At 42.2% G+C, this 18,685-nt stretch overlaps 1 protein-coding gene across 12 annotated transcripts in view; it reads right to left on the reverse strand.

The window, feature by feature from the left end:
• TENM1 (teneurin transmembrane protein 1) overlaps window positions 1–18,685 on the reverse strand; it is a 404,140-nt gene that overhangs the window by 170,124 nt on the left and 215,331 nt on the right. For 10 of the 12 annotated variants that reach the window (XM_081847839.1, XM_081847838.1, XM_081847834.1 and 7 more), the window contains 2 exons: window positions 15,632–15,870; window positions 833–985 (listed from right to left, as the gene is read on the reverse strand). In XM_081847839.1, the coding sequence (XP_081703965.1) occupies window positions 833–985; window positions 15,632–15,870 (392 nt within the window). The remainder of the gene's footprint in view (window positions 1–832; window positions 986–15,631; window positions 15,871–18,685) is intronic. The other 2 variants (XM_081847832.1, XM_081847835.1) reach the window with 1 other exon arrangement.

Here is an 18,685-nt window from a genome sequence, read left to right on the forward strand (position 1 = left end):
TCAAGACTTGGTGCAAGATACAAGTACCACCAAGCTCCTTTGAAAGACCGATCAAATTCTCTGAGTCCCTGGGAAGAGAATTTGGCAACCACTGTGCTTTCCATAAATAGAGTTAGAGTTCCACAACTATGATACCTCTCCAGTAACAGAGTTTGGGTTAATTAAGCAAAACAGCAAAAAATAATCTATGCTCATTCCCCTCTGATACCCTTTCTGTGCTATGAAGGAACACAAGCTGTCAAGTTATTTCCTAGAAGAGTCAATGTCAAAATGGATGCCTAGCAGAGCAACTTTTATTGCTAAGCACAGTCTAGAACAGCTGTATAGGTGACTGCCTCAGTTCAGTAATAGTATCATGTAGAACTGGAAAAGCAATGTCAACAGCTTAAACAAGGAGACAACAAACTCTTTAGGCCAATGGGCATATTTGAATTTTTCATGTTGTGAGTGCTACTTCCCCTGGTTCCTTCTCTCTCCTTTTCCCCAATCAGTCTCTCTGCCACCCTGCCCAAAAGACAGACAGCAACAAAGCAAGCAGACATGCAAGTAGCTTTTCCAAGAAATCTGGGTAAAAGTGGGATACAGTAGAATTAATCTGAGCTTTTAAAAGCTCATAGAGCTGAAATGGAAAATTGGAAAGTATCACTTTTCCAATTTCCTCCTTCAGCTCTATGCATTCAAGGGAGAAAGAAGTAACCATCCTCACCGCCTCATGACCAAGGGGGGCAGTGAAGGGAGAAGATGCAGAGGCTTTGTGGGGACGAGGGGAAGACTTCAATGTCATCGTGTTTGTGACCTCTGACTTAAGCATTTGAACGAGAAAGGGATGTACCTTTTCTTTCTGTTTTATCAGAACCTTTCCCTCCGATGGGTGAGTAGGTTGTGTCCAGGAACTCTGTGCCTTTGCTTCCTTTACTGACTCCGTTTTCATAAAGGTGCCCTCCAACAGGCTGTAGCTGCCAAGTTAGGCCAAATAAATGTACTGCTGTTAAAGGAGAGGGTGAGAGGAGAAGAAGAAAAAAGACGCACAATTAATTTATGCCCACCTTTATTACATGAAGAAAAAAGGTAGTGGGGAAGCTTCTGCAGAAGTCAATTATTGTGTTTGGAATAAATTGGAATTCTAAGTATGCTAATTTCACCTTAAACTAAATGTTTAATTAGTTTCCGCACTTTTCTTTTGGAGATCAGCCAATACTAGATGATGAATTTCCTCAGCAATTAACAAAAATGCTTGCAATTCAAGGGACAAAGGCTTTGTAAGTTATATATATTGCATGGAAAGTTGTAACGCTGAATGTGTGGGTGAAATTACACACTCTACTGCAACCTTTTCAAACCTGGAGGCTGTTTCGCCTATGCAAATTGAAGCTAGAAGGGCACAGTATGCAGTAAAATGGTTTGGGGAGGGAATGGAAGAAGGATGCTTAACCCTCCCATCACCCACTGCTTCTCTCCTCACTACCACTCCCTTGTACAAGCAACTCTCCTGCCAACATCTAAAACATAGGTTTGGAATCGGGGCTGGTAAGAGCCAAGAAAAGGATTAAGCAGTGTTCTCTTTTCTAAAGCTTCTGAGCTTCCAATCCCAGCCCTGGTTTAAAGAAGTAGTAGCTGAATCTGCGTTTTCATCCTGCGTTAAACTGATTAAAATGTTCAGAATTAGAGTGGGAAATGTAACCCCCTTTTAAAAAATGCATGCAGATAGGCTAATCGGTAAGGTAAAGGGACCCCTGACCATTAAGTTTTCCAGCCTGCGGTTCTCCATTTCCATGTCAGTTTGGCATTTATTAAAACAATAAATAAGTCCTCATGAGAATTCATCGCTATTTCAGTGCAAATTTCTCCTAATATGCACGTGTTTGTATTAAATTCTGCCCAATACACATTTTTGCAAATCAGTTTATCCCTAAAACAATGTAAGTTATTTGTATGTTATTTTCACAGATATGTGCATTTTGGTACACACTACTTGGTTGGAAAATTGCATAACTCAGAAATGTTTGAATTTCAAAGGATGGCTGTGTTTCAGGTCTCTTATACTTTCAGAATGTGAATTAGGTAGGTTTACCTTTAAATGCAAACTGATGGAATTTATCCCTTATCCTTGGGTAAAGGTCGAAACAAACAAACAAACAAAAATTCCTTCCATTAGCACCTTAGAGACCAACTAAGCTTGTTATTGGTATGAGCTTTCGTGTGCATGCACACTTCTTCAGATACACCTTGGGTAAAGGTATTATTTTGGCTTCTTTTTGCAGAATACAGAACCCTGAAAGCTGTTTTCCTAAGGCTATTAATTTCAGATGATTCTGGGTATACTGGCATACAACAAACCCATTTATCCAAAGGCTGCCTAGTTCCAAGCTGAATGCTGCTGCTACTTCTCCATGTCAATATGTCTGGAAAATGTGAGATGGAGAGGAGTGTGTTTGTGTAATTCCCACAAGAAATCTCACCAAAATTAACAGTTCTTGAGTCCAAGAGGCTCTGAGAGAAAGCAGTCACTGAAATCTCCTGGCTTCAAGAATTGCAATTCTGGCACTGTGTTTTTTTCCGGGGGGGGGGGGGTACGCAGGGGTACGCATGTCCTTAAACATTTTGTGAATCTAAGTTTGGCCTCATTGAGGGGCAGTATTTTAATATGAGTAGGAAAATGAGGGTACCCCTAAACGTTTTTAAAGAAAAAAGTAGATCATCCAGAATGGTCCTCAAGTCCAGCCAGATGCAAAGTTGTTCATTATGATGAATTTATTTAGTTCCATTACTGACACAGAATCACAGTCTATGCTTCTCTGATTTGTCCTTGAAGAAGAAATATGACTAGCTGGTTGAAGTCAGCAAATGAAAAACAACAAAAGAATGAATGTTGCCATGGCAAGCTAACCCAGGAGACGACTTGTTCTGCAAACTATTTCATTTTACAGTACAGACAGACTGATAGGTTTGTTTACTGCAATAAGCTGAGAGGGAATGGAATGGAGAATCCTGGAATAGGGCTGCAGGTGTTTAGAACACCGAACAGGAACTTCCACGGCAACTTTTTGTTGCATGTTCCACATCTAAAATAGTAGGCCACTCCCCTTCCCAGGGGGGTGGGGTTGCAGGCAGGTCATGTGCTCTCCCCGTGTGCAGTGGGGGGCGTGGCGTGGTGATGCCACCTGCGTCACTGGGAGTCCTGGCCATGTCATGCCCCACGGCCAACAAATCCGGTCAACCGGGGGGTGTGGCTTACCCAATTTAAGCACGACCAAGAGCTCCCTCTTCTTCAGAGGTGGCCCTCCTATTAGCCAGAGTGAGGCAACCACCTCAGGCAGTAGGTTGTGTCATTTTAGGGGGTGAAACTAAAATGACACAACTTACTTGCCTGAGGTTTTTCGACATGAGAAATTAAAATCTGCTATTATTTTTCACGAAGAGTCGGACACGACTAAACGACAACAACATTATTTTTGTGTATTGGGCAACATTTAACATGGCAAGTCTATGTCTGATGAAGAAGCACATAAACTGTTCTCAGAAAACCAAATAATTTTAATTGCACCTTCTGAAAATGTCAGGTAATGCTTAATAATAATAGTAATAACAACAACTACAAATACTTGGCAGTCATTTTAATTATTTCTTTGCAAAATTTAAGTAAAATGCACATTGTACTTACCAAGCAGAACTAAATTATACTAATTTAACCAAAGTATCTTTTAAATTCCCCTCATTTTTTGGATTTCGGAAGCTGAAAAATTCAGCACACCCTAATGAGGAAGAATGTTGTTTTAAAGGCACCCCATTCTTGAGAGCAGTGGATGACCTCACAGTGTATATGGCTTCCTAAGCTAATACTAGCAACATTCTCAGTGCCAAGTGGAAAATAAACTAAATTGTCTCAGAAACTAAAGTCAGTCCATAGGTAAATTTATGGCAAAGATGCTACCCAAACTTTATTGCTTTATTAAAAGTCATTATCTGAGACTGCAGAGGAAGGCACTGATACAATGCTAGCATCTGGCACAGGCTTAGCTACTGGTAGATAGGAAGATGCCTTATAAAGCAGGAGGGCGAAACCTTTGGCCCTCCAGATGTTGCTGGAATACAGCTCCCATCAGCCCTAGCTATTGGCCATGTCAGCTGAGGATGATGGGAGACATAGTTCAGTAACATCTGGAAGACCCCCACCCACCACCCCCACTACAAAGTATCAGATCACTGGTCCATCTAGATAAAACACTGCACACACCAAGGACATGGTACTTCGTGTTGCACCTACAAAGGTCTCAGCAAATATCCTCTCAATAACCCACAATATTCCTGCTCAGTTCCTGTTTGAACTGCCTTAGTCTCTCCTAAATTGAACATTCCCCCTTAAACCTGATTATATTTCATGGATGGCAGAACTGAGTTCCATCCCTCCATTTGGTTCAGAATAGATGAGTGGTACAAACAGCTTCTCTCTGTGAGGATTTAGTGGCTGATGTGGGTACTTTTTTAAATGTTGCAGCTGTTTTATTTTGCCAGGCTCACACGATAGCCATTTTGTGTAATGCTATGCCCCCACGACAGGGCCCTTTCCTTCTAACTAATAACCTCTCATTCTTCTTACCAAATCCTTTGAAGTTAAGTCCCTGCCTCCATCAACGAAATGTATTGAAGTGGAATGGGCAACGTGGAAGCAGTTTAAACCAAAGGGTAGGATAGTAAATATTTTAAAAGAATGAATGAACACATTATCAGACACCGCTTCATTTTTATGGATTATTTTTCCAAACCCACCCCCCAAGGCATGGATGGAATTTGGATGGTGAATTGCAATGTTTGGTTTTGCACCCGAACCAATCCATACTGGTGATAATCATTTTATTTGTGCATTAGCAGAGCACACATAAGTGAGATGTGATGAGTCCCATTCTCTGTTCTGCCCCCGTTATTCCCTCTTCCAGGTCAAGAAGCACCTGTGTGTCAGCGATTGTGTGTCATTTTTACACGCCTAAAATGGTTGCTGCTTGTAATTATAAATCTATCTGTAGGCGTCATTAGTTTGTGGGACATTTAAACACATGCCAGACATCTAGGTTTGTACAATTAAAGTAGATTCAATTGCTCTGCCCCTCTAGTACAACAAATATACCTTTTTTTAAAAAAGAAACAAACATACTTTTGTGGCTAGGAATGTGATAGGGAAATGCACTAAAAACTGCAAGATGAATGGATTGTTAATAGCAAAACATATAAACACCCTGGAAACAAATAAGGATGAATGCTCACAAAAAGTAGACATTATCTGACCTCTGTGCAAGCTTTGTGCAAGCAAAGCAGAATGAATGCTCAAGAAACAGGTTAGCTGGAAAAGCTCTGTTTCCATCCATATCTATTTTCTTCAATAAACTCACCCTTCCCTTCCCTGAAGTATGAGTGTATTGCCTACACATAGTTTTTTCACATCATAAGGACCAGGCCTTTACATAAATGATAATGGGAAAAGGAAGTAGGCAAAGTCATTCTTCCCTTAACAGAGGAGCTCTCAGCTTCATGGGAGATGACAGAGGCCAATGCAACCCTGTGGATGAAGCTGTAGAATCTGCTTGGGGTGTCTCCATCTTCCATAATGCCTCCACTACTCATATAATTGAAGTGTTGCATAGGTAATGCTTTTATTAGTAACCCCTAAATTTTACCTGTCATCTTAAGGTCTGAGTGGGTTGCTGTGCTGTTACTCTTAATGCCAGACACATAGAAACATAAGAAGCTGCCTTAAACCGAGTCAGACCACTGATTCATCTAGCTCAGCATCGCTTGGCAGGGGTTCTCCAGGATTTCAGGCGGGATTCTCTCCCAGCCCTACCAGGATTGAACCTGGAGCCTTCTGCATGCAAAGCAGATGCTCTACCACTGAGCTATGGCCCTTTCTCTACAAGGTATGAGAGCTCAACAACTGAAGTATGTAACTGCATTATGCTGCTTTTTTATTGTTTAATGAAAAGAAAACCTTGGCATGTGTAGATAACATATTATTTATCTTTCAAATGGTGTCATATATTTGGGAAAGAGACCTGCAAAACTGCACATGGGTTATGGTTCTCTCCGTAGTAGTAGTAGTGCATTTTTATTTTTTTATTTTTGCAGATTACATTTTGTAAACTGGATTAACCCACCATCTGCTACAAAGCCAATGATTAAATTGAATTTATTCTTATCTACCTTCTGTGTAAGCACAGCTTGTCAACTTGTGTTCTGCAAAGTTTGGCAGCGAACAAAATATGAAGCTTGGCTGAAACACAAGAGACTCCCTACAGTGGATCCATGAATTAAAAATAAAACATAAATCAGTGCAGTATGTATTTATCAAGCCAACGTGACTTATCTTCCAGGTGAGTGGAGGAGATGGAACCGGTAAGAAGAGTTTCCAGATGAACAGCCTGGGCCAAGTTGTCCAAATGACTTCTCCTGGCAAACCATATTACATTTCCCTTAAACTAGGAATTATAATTGGGAAATATCACGGAAAGGCTGGATTCTTGCAAACTAGGTCTGCTTGTTATTGCATGAGAGGATACTTTGCCCAGATTTCCTCAAACCTGGGAGCCAGCCGTGCATAAGATGAGCCCTGTCGCATCAGGCCAAAGACTATCTAGTCCACTATCTAGTCTTACAGTGGCCAACTAGATGACACTGGGAAGGCCAGAAGCAGGACCTGAGCACAACAGTACTCTCTTCCCTTGAAAATCCGAGCAACTCGTATTCAAAGGCAAATTGCTGCCTTCAACCGAGGTAAAAAGTTAAAGGTAAAGGGACCCCAGACCATCGTGACCGACTCTGGGGTTGCGGCGCTCATCTCGCTTTACTGGCCAAGGGAGCCGGCGTGGCCAGCATGACTAAGCCGCTTCTGGCGAACCAGAGCAGTGCACGGAAACGCCATTTACTTTCCCGCCAGAGCGGTACCTATTTATCTACTTGCACTTTGACGTGCTTTTGAACTGCTAGGTTGGCAGGAGCAGGGACCGAGCAATGGGAGCTCACCCCATCGCGGGGATTCGAACTGCCACCTTCTGATCGGCAAGTCCTAGGCTCTGTGGTTTAACCCACAGCGGCGCCTGGGTCCCATTCAACCGAGGTAGAACACAGTTATTGTGGCTAATAGCCAGAGAGCTTATCAATACTTCCTCTTCTTCCACTGCTTTCCCCTCTAACAACTTTCTCCACACCATGCGTTATTTTACATAGCTCTATCATGCCCCCTTACTTTTCTTCTTGGAATTTTTTCTTGGCTGTGCAAGAAAAGTGCAAAAAAGGGGTGAATTATACAGTGGTACCTCGGGACGCGGGTGGAGAGAGCTACCAGTTGCTACTAGCCATGATGGTTGTGCTCTGCCTCCATAGTTGGAGGTAGTAATGCTTCTGGATACCAGTTGCTGGAAACCCCACAAGGGGAGGAGTTCTGCCCATGTCCAGCTTGCAAGATTCCCACAAGCATCTGGTTGGCAAGTCTGAGAACAGGACACTAGACTATTGAAGATGAGAGGCGGAATGAGACAGGCTTGCGAAGAACCATGGATGTCTGCCTTTCCTGCTGTGACAAGCTCCTCTTCCCCCTGGTCTCCCAAGACAAGGAGAGGCATGAAGGAGGAGGAGCAAAGGCAGCCACACAGGCACACTCTCAGATTGCTTGGGGGAAACCCCAGGAAGGAGGGGACCCTACTAAAGAATTAACTTCACTTACTCCATGTGATTTACTGCTGGCTTGCTCCTGACAGTAGGACCTAAACCAATGACTTCAAGTTACAAGAAAGCAGATTCCAACTATATATCAGGAAGAACTTTCTGAAAGCAGGAGCTGATCGACAGTGGAACTGACTCCCGCAAGAGATTGTGCACTGAAGGTTTTTAAACAGAGGTTGGATGATCATCTATCATGGATGTTTTAGTTGAGGTTCTCATATTGTAGGGAGTTGGGCTAGATGACCCTCTGGGTCCCTTCCAATTCTGCAATTCTTTGATTCTGTGACTAGATAGGTCATTGGCCAGATTGAGCAGACTCTTCCTATGTTGCCAATTTTGTATTTTCCTTTCCTTCATTCCCTTTTTATTTTATTTGCAATCACAAGTTGTAATGGAGCTCCTCTTTGCCCCTGCCGCCCTCCACTACAAATGCCCCCTCCAAATAATGCTAGGCCATGGTGTAGCAATTTCCCAAGGAGACATGGGGCGGGGGGAAGGCACTAGCAGGAGTTCCACAGCAACCACCAGTGGAAACAGAAGAGGTAACAAAGGAAACACCACTGATTAATGCCCCTCCAATAATTATACATAATATTCCCCATTGATAAATCAGAAAAACGATTTCCCCCAAATTCATGGTATGCATTGGGGGTAGGCAATTTTCAGGAGAGGAGAATGATTTTTTCCTTAGTCTCTCAGATAACCTGCTGGAAAAGAGTACATGGCAGGATATATATTAGCTGTCATTTAGCCCACTATAAGCACAAAAGGCATTTTCTTGACCAAACTTTCTGAACCTCAGAAGCACATTAATATTTGTGTATTTTTATTCTACATTAACTTGAGGACTTTTTTGTGTGAAGAGAAGATTCATTAATACAATTAGTGGGCACTAGCTGTAGGATGTTGCTCTAGTTTGCAGAGCACATTTTCCCTTGCATAGCTCAGCTGCTATGGTCCCTTGTGATATTCCATTATTACAAGGTTATATTGCCGTTATTGACCTTTATTGAGACGAACTGGGAAGATGATCTTTCATCTAATTGCTGTGCAACTAATTGAATTAAAAACTGGCAGCCTATTCAGCTCAGTGTGGTAGACTGGGTGCTGACGTTGGACAGGAAGAGCAACATTCATTGGAAGACCTTGGGCCAATAATTATCTTATTAGGCAAGTGTGGGCCAATAACAATTCCCCAATGTAAGCCATATCACAGGATGGTTATCAGACCAAAAAAGGAAAAGCTATGTATTTGTTTAAACATATATATTGCTCTCAGCTTTCAGGATAAATCAGATGTAGGAAACCTTTGGCCTTCCAGATATTGTTGAACTACAACTCTGGAGAGCCCCAGCACACATGGCCAATGGTCAGGGATATTGAGAGTTGCACTGCAACATATGGTGTGCCAAAGATTCCCCATGTTTTGGATAAATGTGATCATGTATGTTCTAAACCAGATTTCCCCAATGTGATTTCCCCAATGTTTCAGATGTTTTGCAACTCCCTCCAAACCAAGCCAACGTAGTAGCCAGCAGTCACAGATTGTGAGAATTGCAGTTCAAAACATTAGGAGAGCATCAAGGTGAGGAAGACCCTTGCAAACATATGCACTGACCTTTTCTCCAAGTGTGCCATTCCTGCAGTATCCCAACATAAAGATCACTTTTGTGGTGTACTCAGGTACATCAGCAAATGCAGCCGCCTCAGCACTTAACTGTCAATTGCACCTCTACCCACATACATTTCCCAGGAAGTAAACTCTGTGGATATATCCACAGGGCTTTCCTCCAAATTAAATGAAATGATGGCCTTGTAGCCTATGCTATTTGCTGTGATGATGGAATATTTTCTGTGGTGCTGGGCTTAAGGCTCAAAGGCCTAAGACCAGTCATGGATCAAGCACCAAGTGATGATTTGTTAGGAGCTGACAGATCTGTGTGGAGCTCCCTTGCATGGTGTTACAAATGAAAGGCAACTGCCTTTCGTTTGTAGTTTGGCAGCTTCTCAGTGAAGCACATTCATGCCCTGGACAGACTCTACCTACTGGTCACTGGATTCTCCATGGACGGGTAGGAGTATAAGAGTGCTTCCTGCCTCAGTTGTGTCTTGTCTGAATGACAAGGTCTTCCTGAACTCTGATGTGGTTGTATTATTTTTATGGGGTTTTTTTGGCTCTGTCTCCTGGTTTCCATTTCAGACTTGCTCTTTGGTTCTCTTTGGCTTATCCCATGGCTACTGGTTCTCAGCGCATGGCTCACCCATGATCCAGCCTTGAAATAACTATCCACACTGCTGCAATATCCAGGGACTCCTGGTGCAAAAGTTAAGTGCCAAACAACTGGGGATGAGGGAGAAATTCAATTCAGTTCGCATTTAAGGGTGATCCTATCTAAGTTGCACTTATGAGTGCAACTTAGAGAGAACTGAAACAGCCATCGCTTGAAATCCACACTTCTCTGAATTCTGAGATGCACCTCTAGCCAAGCATTTACTAACACTTGCATAAAAACCACACATTTTAGTGAAAATAACCTACACAATTGCATTGTTTTAAGGGGGATATCTTTGCAAATATGTGTTTAATGGGCTAAATTGCTTACAAACGTGTGTATTAGGAGAAATCAGCAATAAGATCCTGATGAATTTTCATGAGGACTTAATGGAAAAATATTCCAAGCTGATGTGGAAATGCGGAAAATTGAACTTTGGACTGGAAAGAATGAGTAACTAGGAGAAAATGAAATTGACAGATTTGCCTATCCCTACACCATCTTTGGCATTCCCTAACCCTATCCTGACAATGAGGCAATGAGGCACCACCATTTCAAAGGTCCTACAGTAGAATCCATAGAATGTTTGAGCTCTGCGATTCATTTCCAGCTCCACTTAAAAGTTATGTGGAGGATAAACACTGAGGTCTGGTGGTTATTTTGCCAAGCGTAGGATATGGTGTGTAAAGTACAATCCTTATGCAGGTGTACTCAGAAATAAGTTCCACCCTGTTCAATGAGGCATTTCCCCAAGGAAGGGTACACTGGATTGCAACTGCTTAGTGCAATCCTGTGTATGTTTATGGGGGGGGGGGAGTCCCACTGCAATCAATTAGGGTAACATCTCAGTAAGTGTGTTTATGATTGCAGTTTTTGATGATTAAACCAGTCAGATTTATTGACTGAAAATCTTCTGATTGGTTAAAGCGTTACTGGTTGATTGGATAGCAGTGGATCATGTTGTTGTTTTTTAAAAAATGAATTAGTTAAAATTACAAGTATTTACAAAAAACAGAAGTTTTTAGGTGCCTTGCCATACAAGATGGAAAAACTGCTTCTTCTAAGGTAACCTTTGCTCTGAAATGGGTGTACAGGATCTAAATATTATGGGTTGGATCCAGACTTAGTCATACTTAAGGACATAGGAATCCCACTGGATCAGGCCAAAGGGAAACCTAGTCCAGCATCCTGTTCTCACAATAGCCAACTGCTTAGTAGAAATCAATGACTAATTCAGTGGGTTTACTCTAAGTAGAATTAAGTGTCAATCCAGCTCAAATAAAGCCTGTCTTTTAGTTTAGAATGATTGTTTTATTCTTATGAAAATTTATCCTGATACAATCAATCAAACAAAAGCCAGCTGATCAATTGACTAAGATAAGGTGATGGCTTTAACAGAATGGCTTCTCCTTCCTTTTCTTTTTCGCTGTAGCAGGGCATACTCCTACTTGTGTTACCAGCCAAGGCAAATTTTTAAGATTGTGTTAGATCCACAGCATTAAAATGCTTAAAAGATTTCCACAGGAGAGATAAACTTCTCTCAGCCACAAGACAGACACATGAAAGGGATTTAAACTACAGGAAAGTAATTTGAGATCAGATAAAACATCTTAACCAAATGAGGAGTTAGCCAAATAGAGTAAGGTTGCCCAGGGAAGATGGAGAATTACTTTTCCTGGATCCTTTTCATGAAGAGCTTGGATAAAGATTTAGTTTAGGCACAGCAAATCCCGCCTCGGTTACGGGATTGGATTGAACTAGATTATCTTCAGGGTTCCTTTGCAGCTCTTCAATTCTATGTCCTGACTGACTCTTAAATATTTGACTCTGAGAAATTACACATACTTGTAGCTTCTTTCCCCTCCTCCCTCCCTCAGCAGCTCTTCTAACTAGTAAACGGAAAATGTTGTGCAAGTGAATGGTGGATTTCAAACACCACATCAGTGGTGGGGAACCTCTGACACATGGGTCAAATGTGGGTCTCCAGTGCCAACTGCTCCTTGCGACCATAGCTGTCAACTTTCAGATTTGAAAATAAGAGATCAGCAGCCTCAAAAATAAGGGATCAGCAGCTTCCCCTGTCCCAGGGACAGTCTACGGGATATCTAACAATCCGGGATAGCAGCGGGAAACGGCGCTGGAATAAGGGAATTCCCCGCCAAAAAAGGGAAGGTTGTCAGCTATGCTTGGGATTCTCTCCAGGCCATGCATCTATCCAGACAAGATATATTACCAGAGTTGAAGGACACAATGCAGCCCACAAACACGCTCAGGGTGTGAAGCAGAGGAAAGTTCTGAGGGTCAGAAATTGGGTCCCTCAGGCTCTCCAACTCTGATGTAAAATATTAGCCACAGTGGAATGACAAGGACTCCAGGGGTAGAAAAATCTCCCCCCCCCCCAATGCAATTTGTACTGAGAGGGAAGAACAGCGTCCACCAATACAAATGGAGGCTTCCCTCCTGGTGCAAAGAGAACTTTGGAGGTGGAGATTTTTGGTTGGACCACAGAAGGCTTAACCTCCCCCCTGCAAGGTAATAATTCTGCGAGCCCTATGGATTCTATTTAATTAGAAAATTCACTGCTTCATCAGGCATAATTTGAAAGATTACACCATCCGAAATACAAATGAGAGTTTGACCTTTCAGGACGAGCTGGTCAGTGTTAGGGACTAGATAACCATTAGGAAGCAACAGGCCGTTTTGCTTGCCCTTTCAGAGTGGCAAAGAGGCTTTGTTAAGCACCTGGTAGCGTCTAGCATACAAAACAGCATCTTCTTCCCACACCTATCAATCAGTTCTGAGGACAAGAGAGGAAAAGAAGACCAAACATATACTGCCTTGGACAGTGGAGAAACGTGCTTGCAGACAGAAGTGTAAAGGTTAGGCAAATGGATCCCCATGGGTGTGAGTACAACAGAAGACATTTCACTCCACAAATACTGCTTTGCTTTCCATAAGGCGTCTGCCCTTTTAATCCTCCTGGCATTATTCTATTTCTATGAGTTGAGTTAACATTTATTTATTCTCCTCTATTCTAGCATGAGGATTTCCGAAAGGTGTGAGCAAATGATTAATTATGGATCAATTCATAATGACCAACCCTCTGATACTCTCCTTTGGAGCCTATGAACAAAGCAAAGATGATGAAGAACAGCACTGCAATAACAATAATATAATCATCATCAACAACAATGGGAATCTAATTAATCTTGCATATTCAAACTTGTTTTTTCAGACTCTGTTGTGACCTACCATGGCGTGCTGTACGAGTGAACCCTACAGTAGCTGATTTCTGATCCAGCCGAAAAGTTTGCAGAAGCTCCTTTGTTTTGTCTTAAAGCAGCCCTTGCTAACCCAGTGCCCTCCAGAACTTCTGGACTATGTTCAGCCCCAGCCAGCATTATGCTGTGGAGGTGGGGACAATCACAATTTTGGATTAAATGACTTTGGTTGATTACTACAAACAAGGTTCTTGCTTTAAACATCTGCAGAAAGAGGCAATGCAGTTCTGTCCTATAAAGCATGAAGGTGTATTTATGCATTACTGAAATAATGGTAACACTTACTGCAATAAAACATGCGACGTTTAGTCCAATATATAATGTACCACTGCTGTTATGTTTAACACGTAGTAAGTTAACGAAACACAGACAGCAGAAAGGACCCCTATGATTTGTTGCTGGAAAAACTATGTTTCTGCCTCCAGATGTTTAAAGGTAAAGGACCCCTGACAGTTAAGTCCAGTCGTAAATGACTCTGGGGTTGCAGCGCTCATCTCGCTTTACTGGCCGAGAGAGCCGGCGTTTGTCCGCAGACAGTTTTTCCGGGTCATGTGGCTAGTATGACTAAGCCGCTTCTGGCAAAACCAGAGCAGCGCATGGAAAGGCTGTTTACCTTCCTGCCAGAGCGATACCTATTTATCTACTTGCACTTTGATGTGCTTTCGAACTGCTAAGTTAGCAGGAGCAGGGACCGAGCAATGGGAGCTCACCCCGTCATGGGGATTCAAACCACCAACCTTCCGATCGGCAAGCCCTAGGCTCAGTGGTTTAGACCACAGCGCCACCTGCGTCCCATCTCCAGATGTTTACATTTCTGCAAAAGTCCTGTTCATTTGCCTGAATAGTAGGGATGGCAGGGGCATGCACACAATGTTGCAATGAATGTGGTCTGTTCAGACCATCACATGTCAAGCATGAAAATCTGAAGGTTATAAGGTTGTTTGATTGAATGCATTTATAAGTGCCCCTTCAATTGGAAGCCTTGCCATATCTCTCTTGAAGAGGAAGCCCCACCTGCAGCTACACTGCAGGCAAATCTTCAGTGCACCCCTCCATCACGATTTTAAGCTCTGGAACCTGAAGCTAAGTGGCAACCAACGTTAGGACCATTCCTGCAGCCAGTTCCTTATGCACAAATGTAACTTAAAAAAGGAGGAATGCAGACTGACTCTTGTTGTCAAATAAACATCCAGTTGATAGAACATAATATCAGCTCAAGCAACAGAAGAATGGTTCCCTTAACTAGGGAAGATTGGTGAATTTGGCGGAAACCGGAGAACTGCAGCAATGAAAACCAGGGAAAGGGTTTGTCTAAAGCAGACATAGACTGTATCTACAATGATGAATGATGATTCTGCACTTGCTGTTTCCCCATGTTTCCTACATTGCATACTGCAGGCGGTCAAATTTCCTAAGTCCAATGATCATATTCACAATACATTTATTATGGAAAACCCTGATACTGCTTTATGACCTCCATTGTTTTCCCCAATCCCATCCATGCATCACAATGCTACCTTCCCTGCGGCCAGGGAAAGGTGGCAAATATTGTTCATGATGCACAGTGGAATTGCATCTTATGTGGATTTTAGGGTCCAAAACCAGAATATAAAGCGAAAATTGCATATAGCCTAAATTACCTTAAATTACCTCTCCAGTCTGGCTGCAAGGTGCTGCCACTTGTTGCAGAAATACTTCATTGCATTGAGCTTGATTCCTTTATATGCAATTTTTATGCATAATTTTGCATATAATTAGTTTTATTGGAAGAAACAATACCTATCCAACAGTGGACGAGAAGCTTCAATGTAACCAGGTGTTTGATGGATGAGGATGCCCAGTATGGGCAAAGCTCTATCAGGTTGGAATTGTGAAATCTCATGTATAAATTCCTCCATCTCTAACCACCATGAAAACACCTGATTTGGTCCCAATTTCTTGTTTGTTTGTTTGTTTGTTTGTTTGTTTGTTTGTTTGTTTTGCTTCCTTTAACTCCCCACTCCCATTCCTCCTCTTGCCCCATATTTGCCATTTTTATTTTGTGGGTCTACTCTAGTAACTGCTAGTCTGGACCATGGGCATAAATTCTCAGCCATGGAAAGTGAGAATAATGACAAAGTTTTGGGAGAAGATGAACTGCAGATAATAAAACAATGCTGCACATGACAAATACTGGGCAGAATGGAAAATGATGCTGTCTTACACTAGCTGTAATCTTAAACAAACTTACTTGTGAGTAAACCTCACTGAACTCAATGGGACTAAATACAGATAGGATTGTGCTGTTACTTGCCCTGCATAATACTCATACAAGCAGATTAAGTGGGAAAAAAATATAAGAACACCAAAATGAAACACAAAGCTTACCAATGACATATGCAAGCAGCAAAGCCAGTGTGACTGTAATAGCTGTTGCACTCAAGGCAGTACACTTCCAGTTGCAGCATCTGTAAGGTTTGTTAAAAGAGAAAGCTGGTCTAGAAAAAGTACTTCTAGGAAGTGGCCTGGGAGGCGGCGAATAAACAGTATTGGAAGTTAAAGGGTAATTCTGACTGGCGGCACTGAAGATAGCTGACGAGCCAGATCCATGCTTAAATAGGAAATGCCTAGGGAAAGAAGACAGAGAAGCATGTTGTAAAAGCAAAATTAATGTCTGCACAAGAAAGAACACACCCTGTGGTTTAAATACCTTTTGCCTACATGAAATACATGTGCACTAGAGCAGCTTTCACAAGCTTGGTGCCTTCTACATGTTGTTGAACTACAACTCCCATCAGCTCCAGTCAGCATGACCAATGGGCAGGGATGGTGGGTACTGTAGTCCTACAATATCTGAGGACACCAGATTGAAGAAGACTGATCTAGAGTAGGTGCCATTGTAAACAACACAATCCTAGACATGCATACTCAGAAGTAAGTCCTACTGTGTTCCTAGATAAATATGTTTAGGATAGCAGTATAAAATGCTCCTTTTGGCCTCAGCATGCAGTTTTCAATAAACATAAGCTGGAATCCATGCAATATTAGTGTGTCTTTTCCAGACTCTATCTGACCACAACACAGCACATGCATGATCTCAAGCTGTGCAGGATTCATCATTGTAGGAATTTTGAAAAGGCAGTATCAGAGTTCATAGGATTCCTAGATATACACAAACAGAAGGGACAAAATGTCACAAGACCTTTGATGATAAGAATCTAAAGAGTGCTGTTTATTCTGCCCATGCCACCGTTTCTCAGTGATGTGTTTTAAAACATAGGAATGAATTTTCACAAATAACAGATTTGGGGGCAAGTAGCATTTAAGAAGCAGATGCCTCCAGCCTTCCCAGGTATGAAAAGGGGCAAAACATTAAGTGTTCCAATTGCATATGAAATTTTGTTGTGTTTTCCTGCAAAATTCTATTCAACACAGTTACAGCCTGATCCTAATCCTCTGGATGGTAAATGAACACATTCTCAGAGTGGGTTTGGACTTTTCACCAAAGTTCCTCCAGCTGCTAGCTTGGCATCTTCCACAGTTGGCTGCCAGGTCACTTGTTTGCAATGTCTTAAAGCCCTCTTAGAATGAAACACAGAGACCACAGCACATATGGTAAACTAATTTAATTTTAGACGCATGTATTTCACAATATATTGTAAGGAGTTACACAACGATTGCTATATATGTGTGTATGCATCTATTTCTCTGACACATTACATGCACATACACATCCTACACATGCACACATACACAGGTACAGATAACAGGATAATGGAATCTTGAATGTCTAACCATGTGGAGATGCACTGATTGAAACAATTCATTCTTCCTTGGCCCAGATAAAACTCTGCTGTGGGTAATTCTAGAAACATGTGGGCAGATCCACATGAGGTGAAGCAGAGCCACAGAGCAATGTTCCCAACACTGGTGTCAATGCTGCTTACTTGGACAGGATGGGGGCAAGGCTGGGGGCCATATGGATGCATCAACAGGGGTGCTAACACATATCCGGCACCTATATTCGCACACAACCTTGCCACCCCCTGCTGTGATGTGGGTGCCTCAGAGGGTGCCTCTGTGGCTCCACCACCCATTATCCATGCTGCTACTGACAGCCATTTGTCACTACTCATTTGCCTAGATTTTGAAGCATGCCAGAATAACCTGATGCAATCAATGTTCATTTATAAAACATGTATACTATTAGCGTTGCCTCCATCACCACTCCCCAACAACCCTGCCTTTGACTGAGGAATCCACAAATGCAGTCAACCAGACTAGCAATGGCAAACGTGTCTTTGGAGAATCTGGTGAATGGTTGTCCCAGAACAAATCAAGAGATGGGACCTTATCTCTGACCTTGTGCTGTGCACTAAAGGTATTAAGAAGCAGTAGGAAGTCTCAGGGCAACATCACAAATGAAATCTGCTCCCCTGCTCCCCTCATCTTCAAATTTGTGCTGAGCTTCAGAGATGCTTGGAAGCAGCAAGAGGCTTCAGTGGTTCCAAGTAAAACCGAAGCTGAGCCTTAATGTGACCTCGAGTTAGACTCTGTCCCAAGACCTCTGTACATGAGATGTGGAGGGTTGTTGGAGACCACACACACAAAAATGGCTCTCTCAAAAGTGTTGACAGAATTTATGGATTCATGCCAACGAGGGAAATACTTGAAGCTTCTCCCAGCACTTTATTTCTCTGCTAGGAAAAGCTTCACATATGCAATCTAATTGTGTCATGCTGCACTTAAAAGTCAAGAGCAGTGGGAGAAAAAGGTGTATAAAATTAAAAATATGTGTGTGTACACATAAACACATACACGTTTTATATACAAATAATATAACAAATTAATTTGTCAGTATTTTTAAGCCCCAGGCAACAGCTATATATTATTTATGCTTATTGGTGTGTCCTTGGGATAATGGGATAATGGGATCACACCCAATGGCAGGGGATCACACCCAAAAGTGCAACCTAGAGCATAATTTTCCCTTAGAATTTTAAAGGAGCAATAGTAAGAACCATAGCTCAGTGATAGAGGATCTGCTTTGCATCCAAAAGGTCCCAGGTTCAATCTTCGGCACCTCCATGTAAAGCTAGGTGAGACTCCCATCTGAAATCCAAGAGAGCCATTACCAGTCAGTGTAGACGAGGTGTGAGAAATCTCTGGCCCTCAGGATGCTGCTGAACCACAATTCCCCATAATCCCTGGTAATTGGCCATGCTTACTGTGGCAGATGGGAACTGCAGTTCAAAAACATCTGGAGGGCCAAGGCTTCCCCCTACCTAGTATATACTGGGCTAGACTGATCAAAGGTCTGGTTTGGCACAAGGCTACTTAATAGCTCTAGCCCTGGGTTTTTTATATCTGAAGAGACTAGCATGTTCAGTATGCTTAACAGTAATAATTATATTCTGCTAGAAGCATCTGACCTGATCTGTT

Source organism: Podarcis erhardii (assembly GCF_964252035.2).
Source record: "Podarcis erhardii genome assembly, chromosome: Z".
Classification (NCBI taxonomy): domain Eukaryota; kingdom Metazoa; phylum Chordata; class Lepidosauria; order Squamata; family Lacertidae; genus Podarcis; species Podarcis erhardii.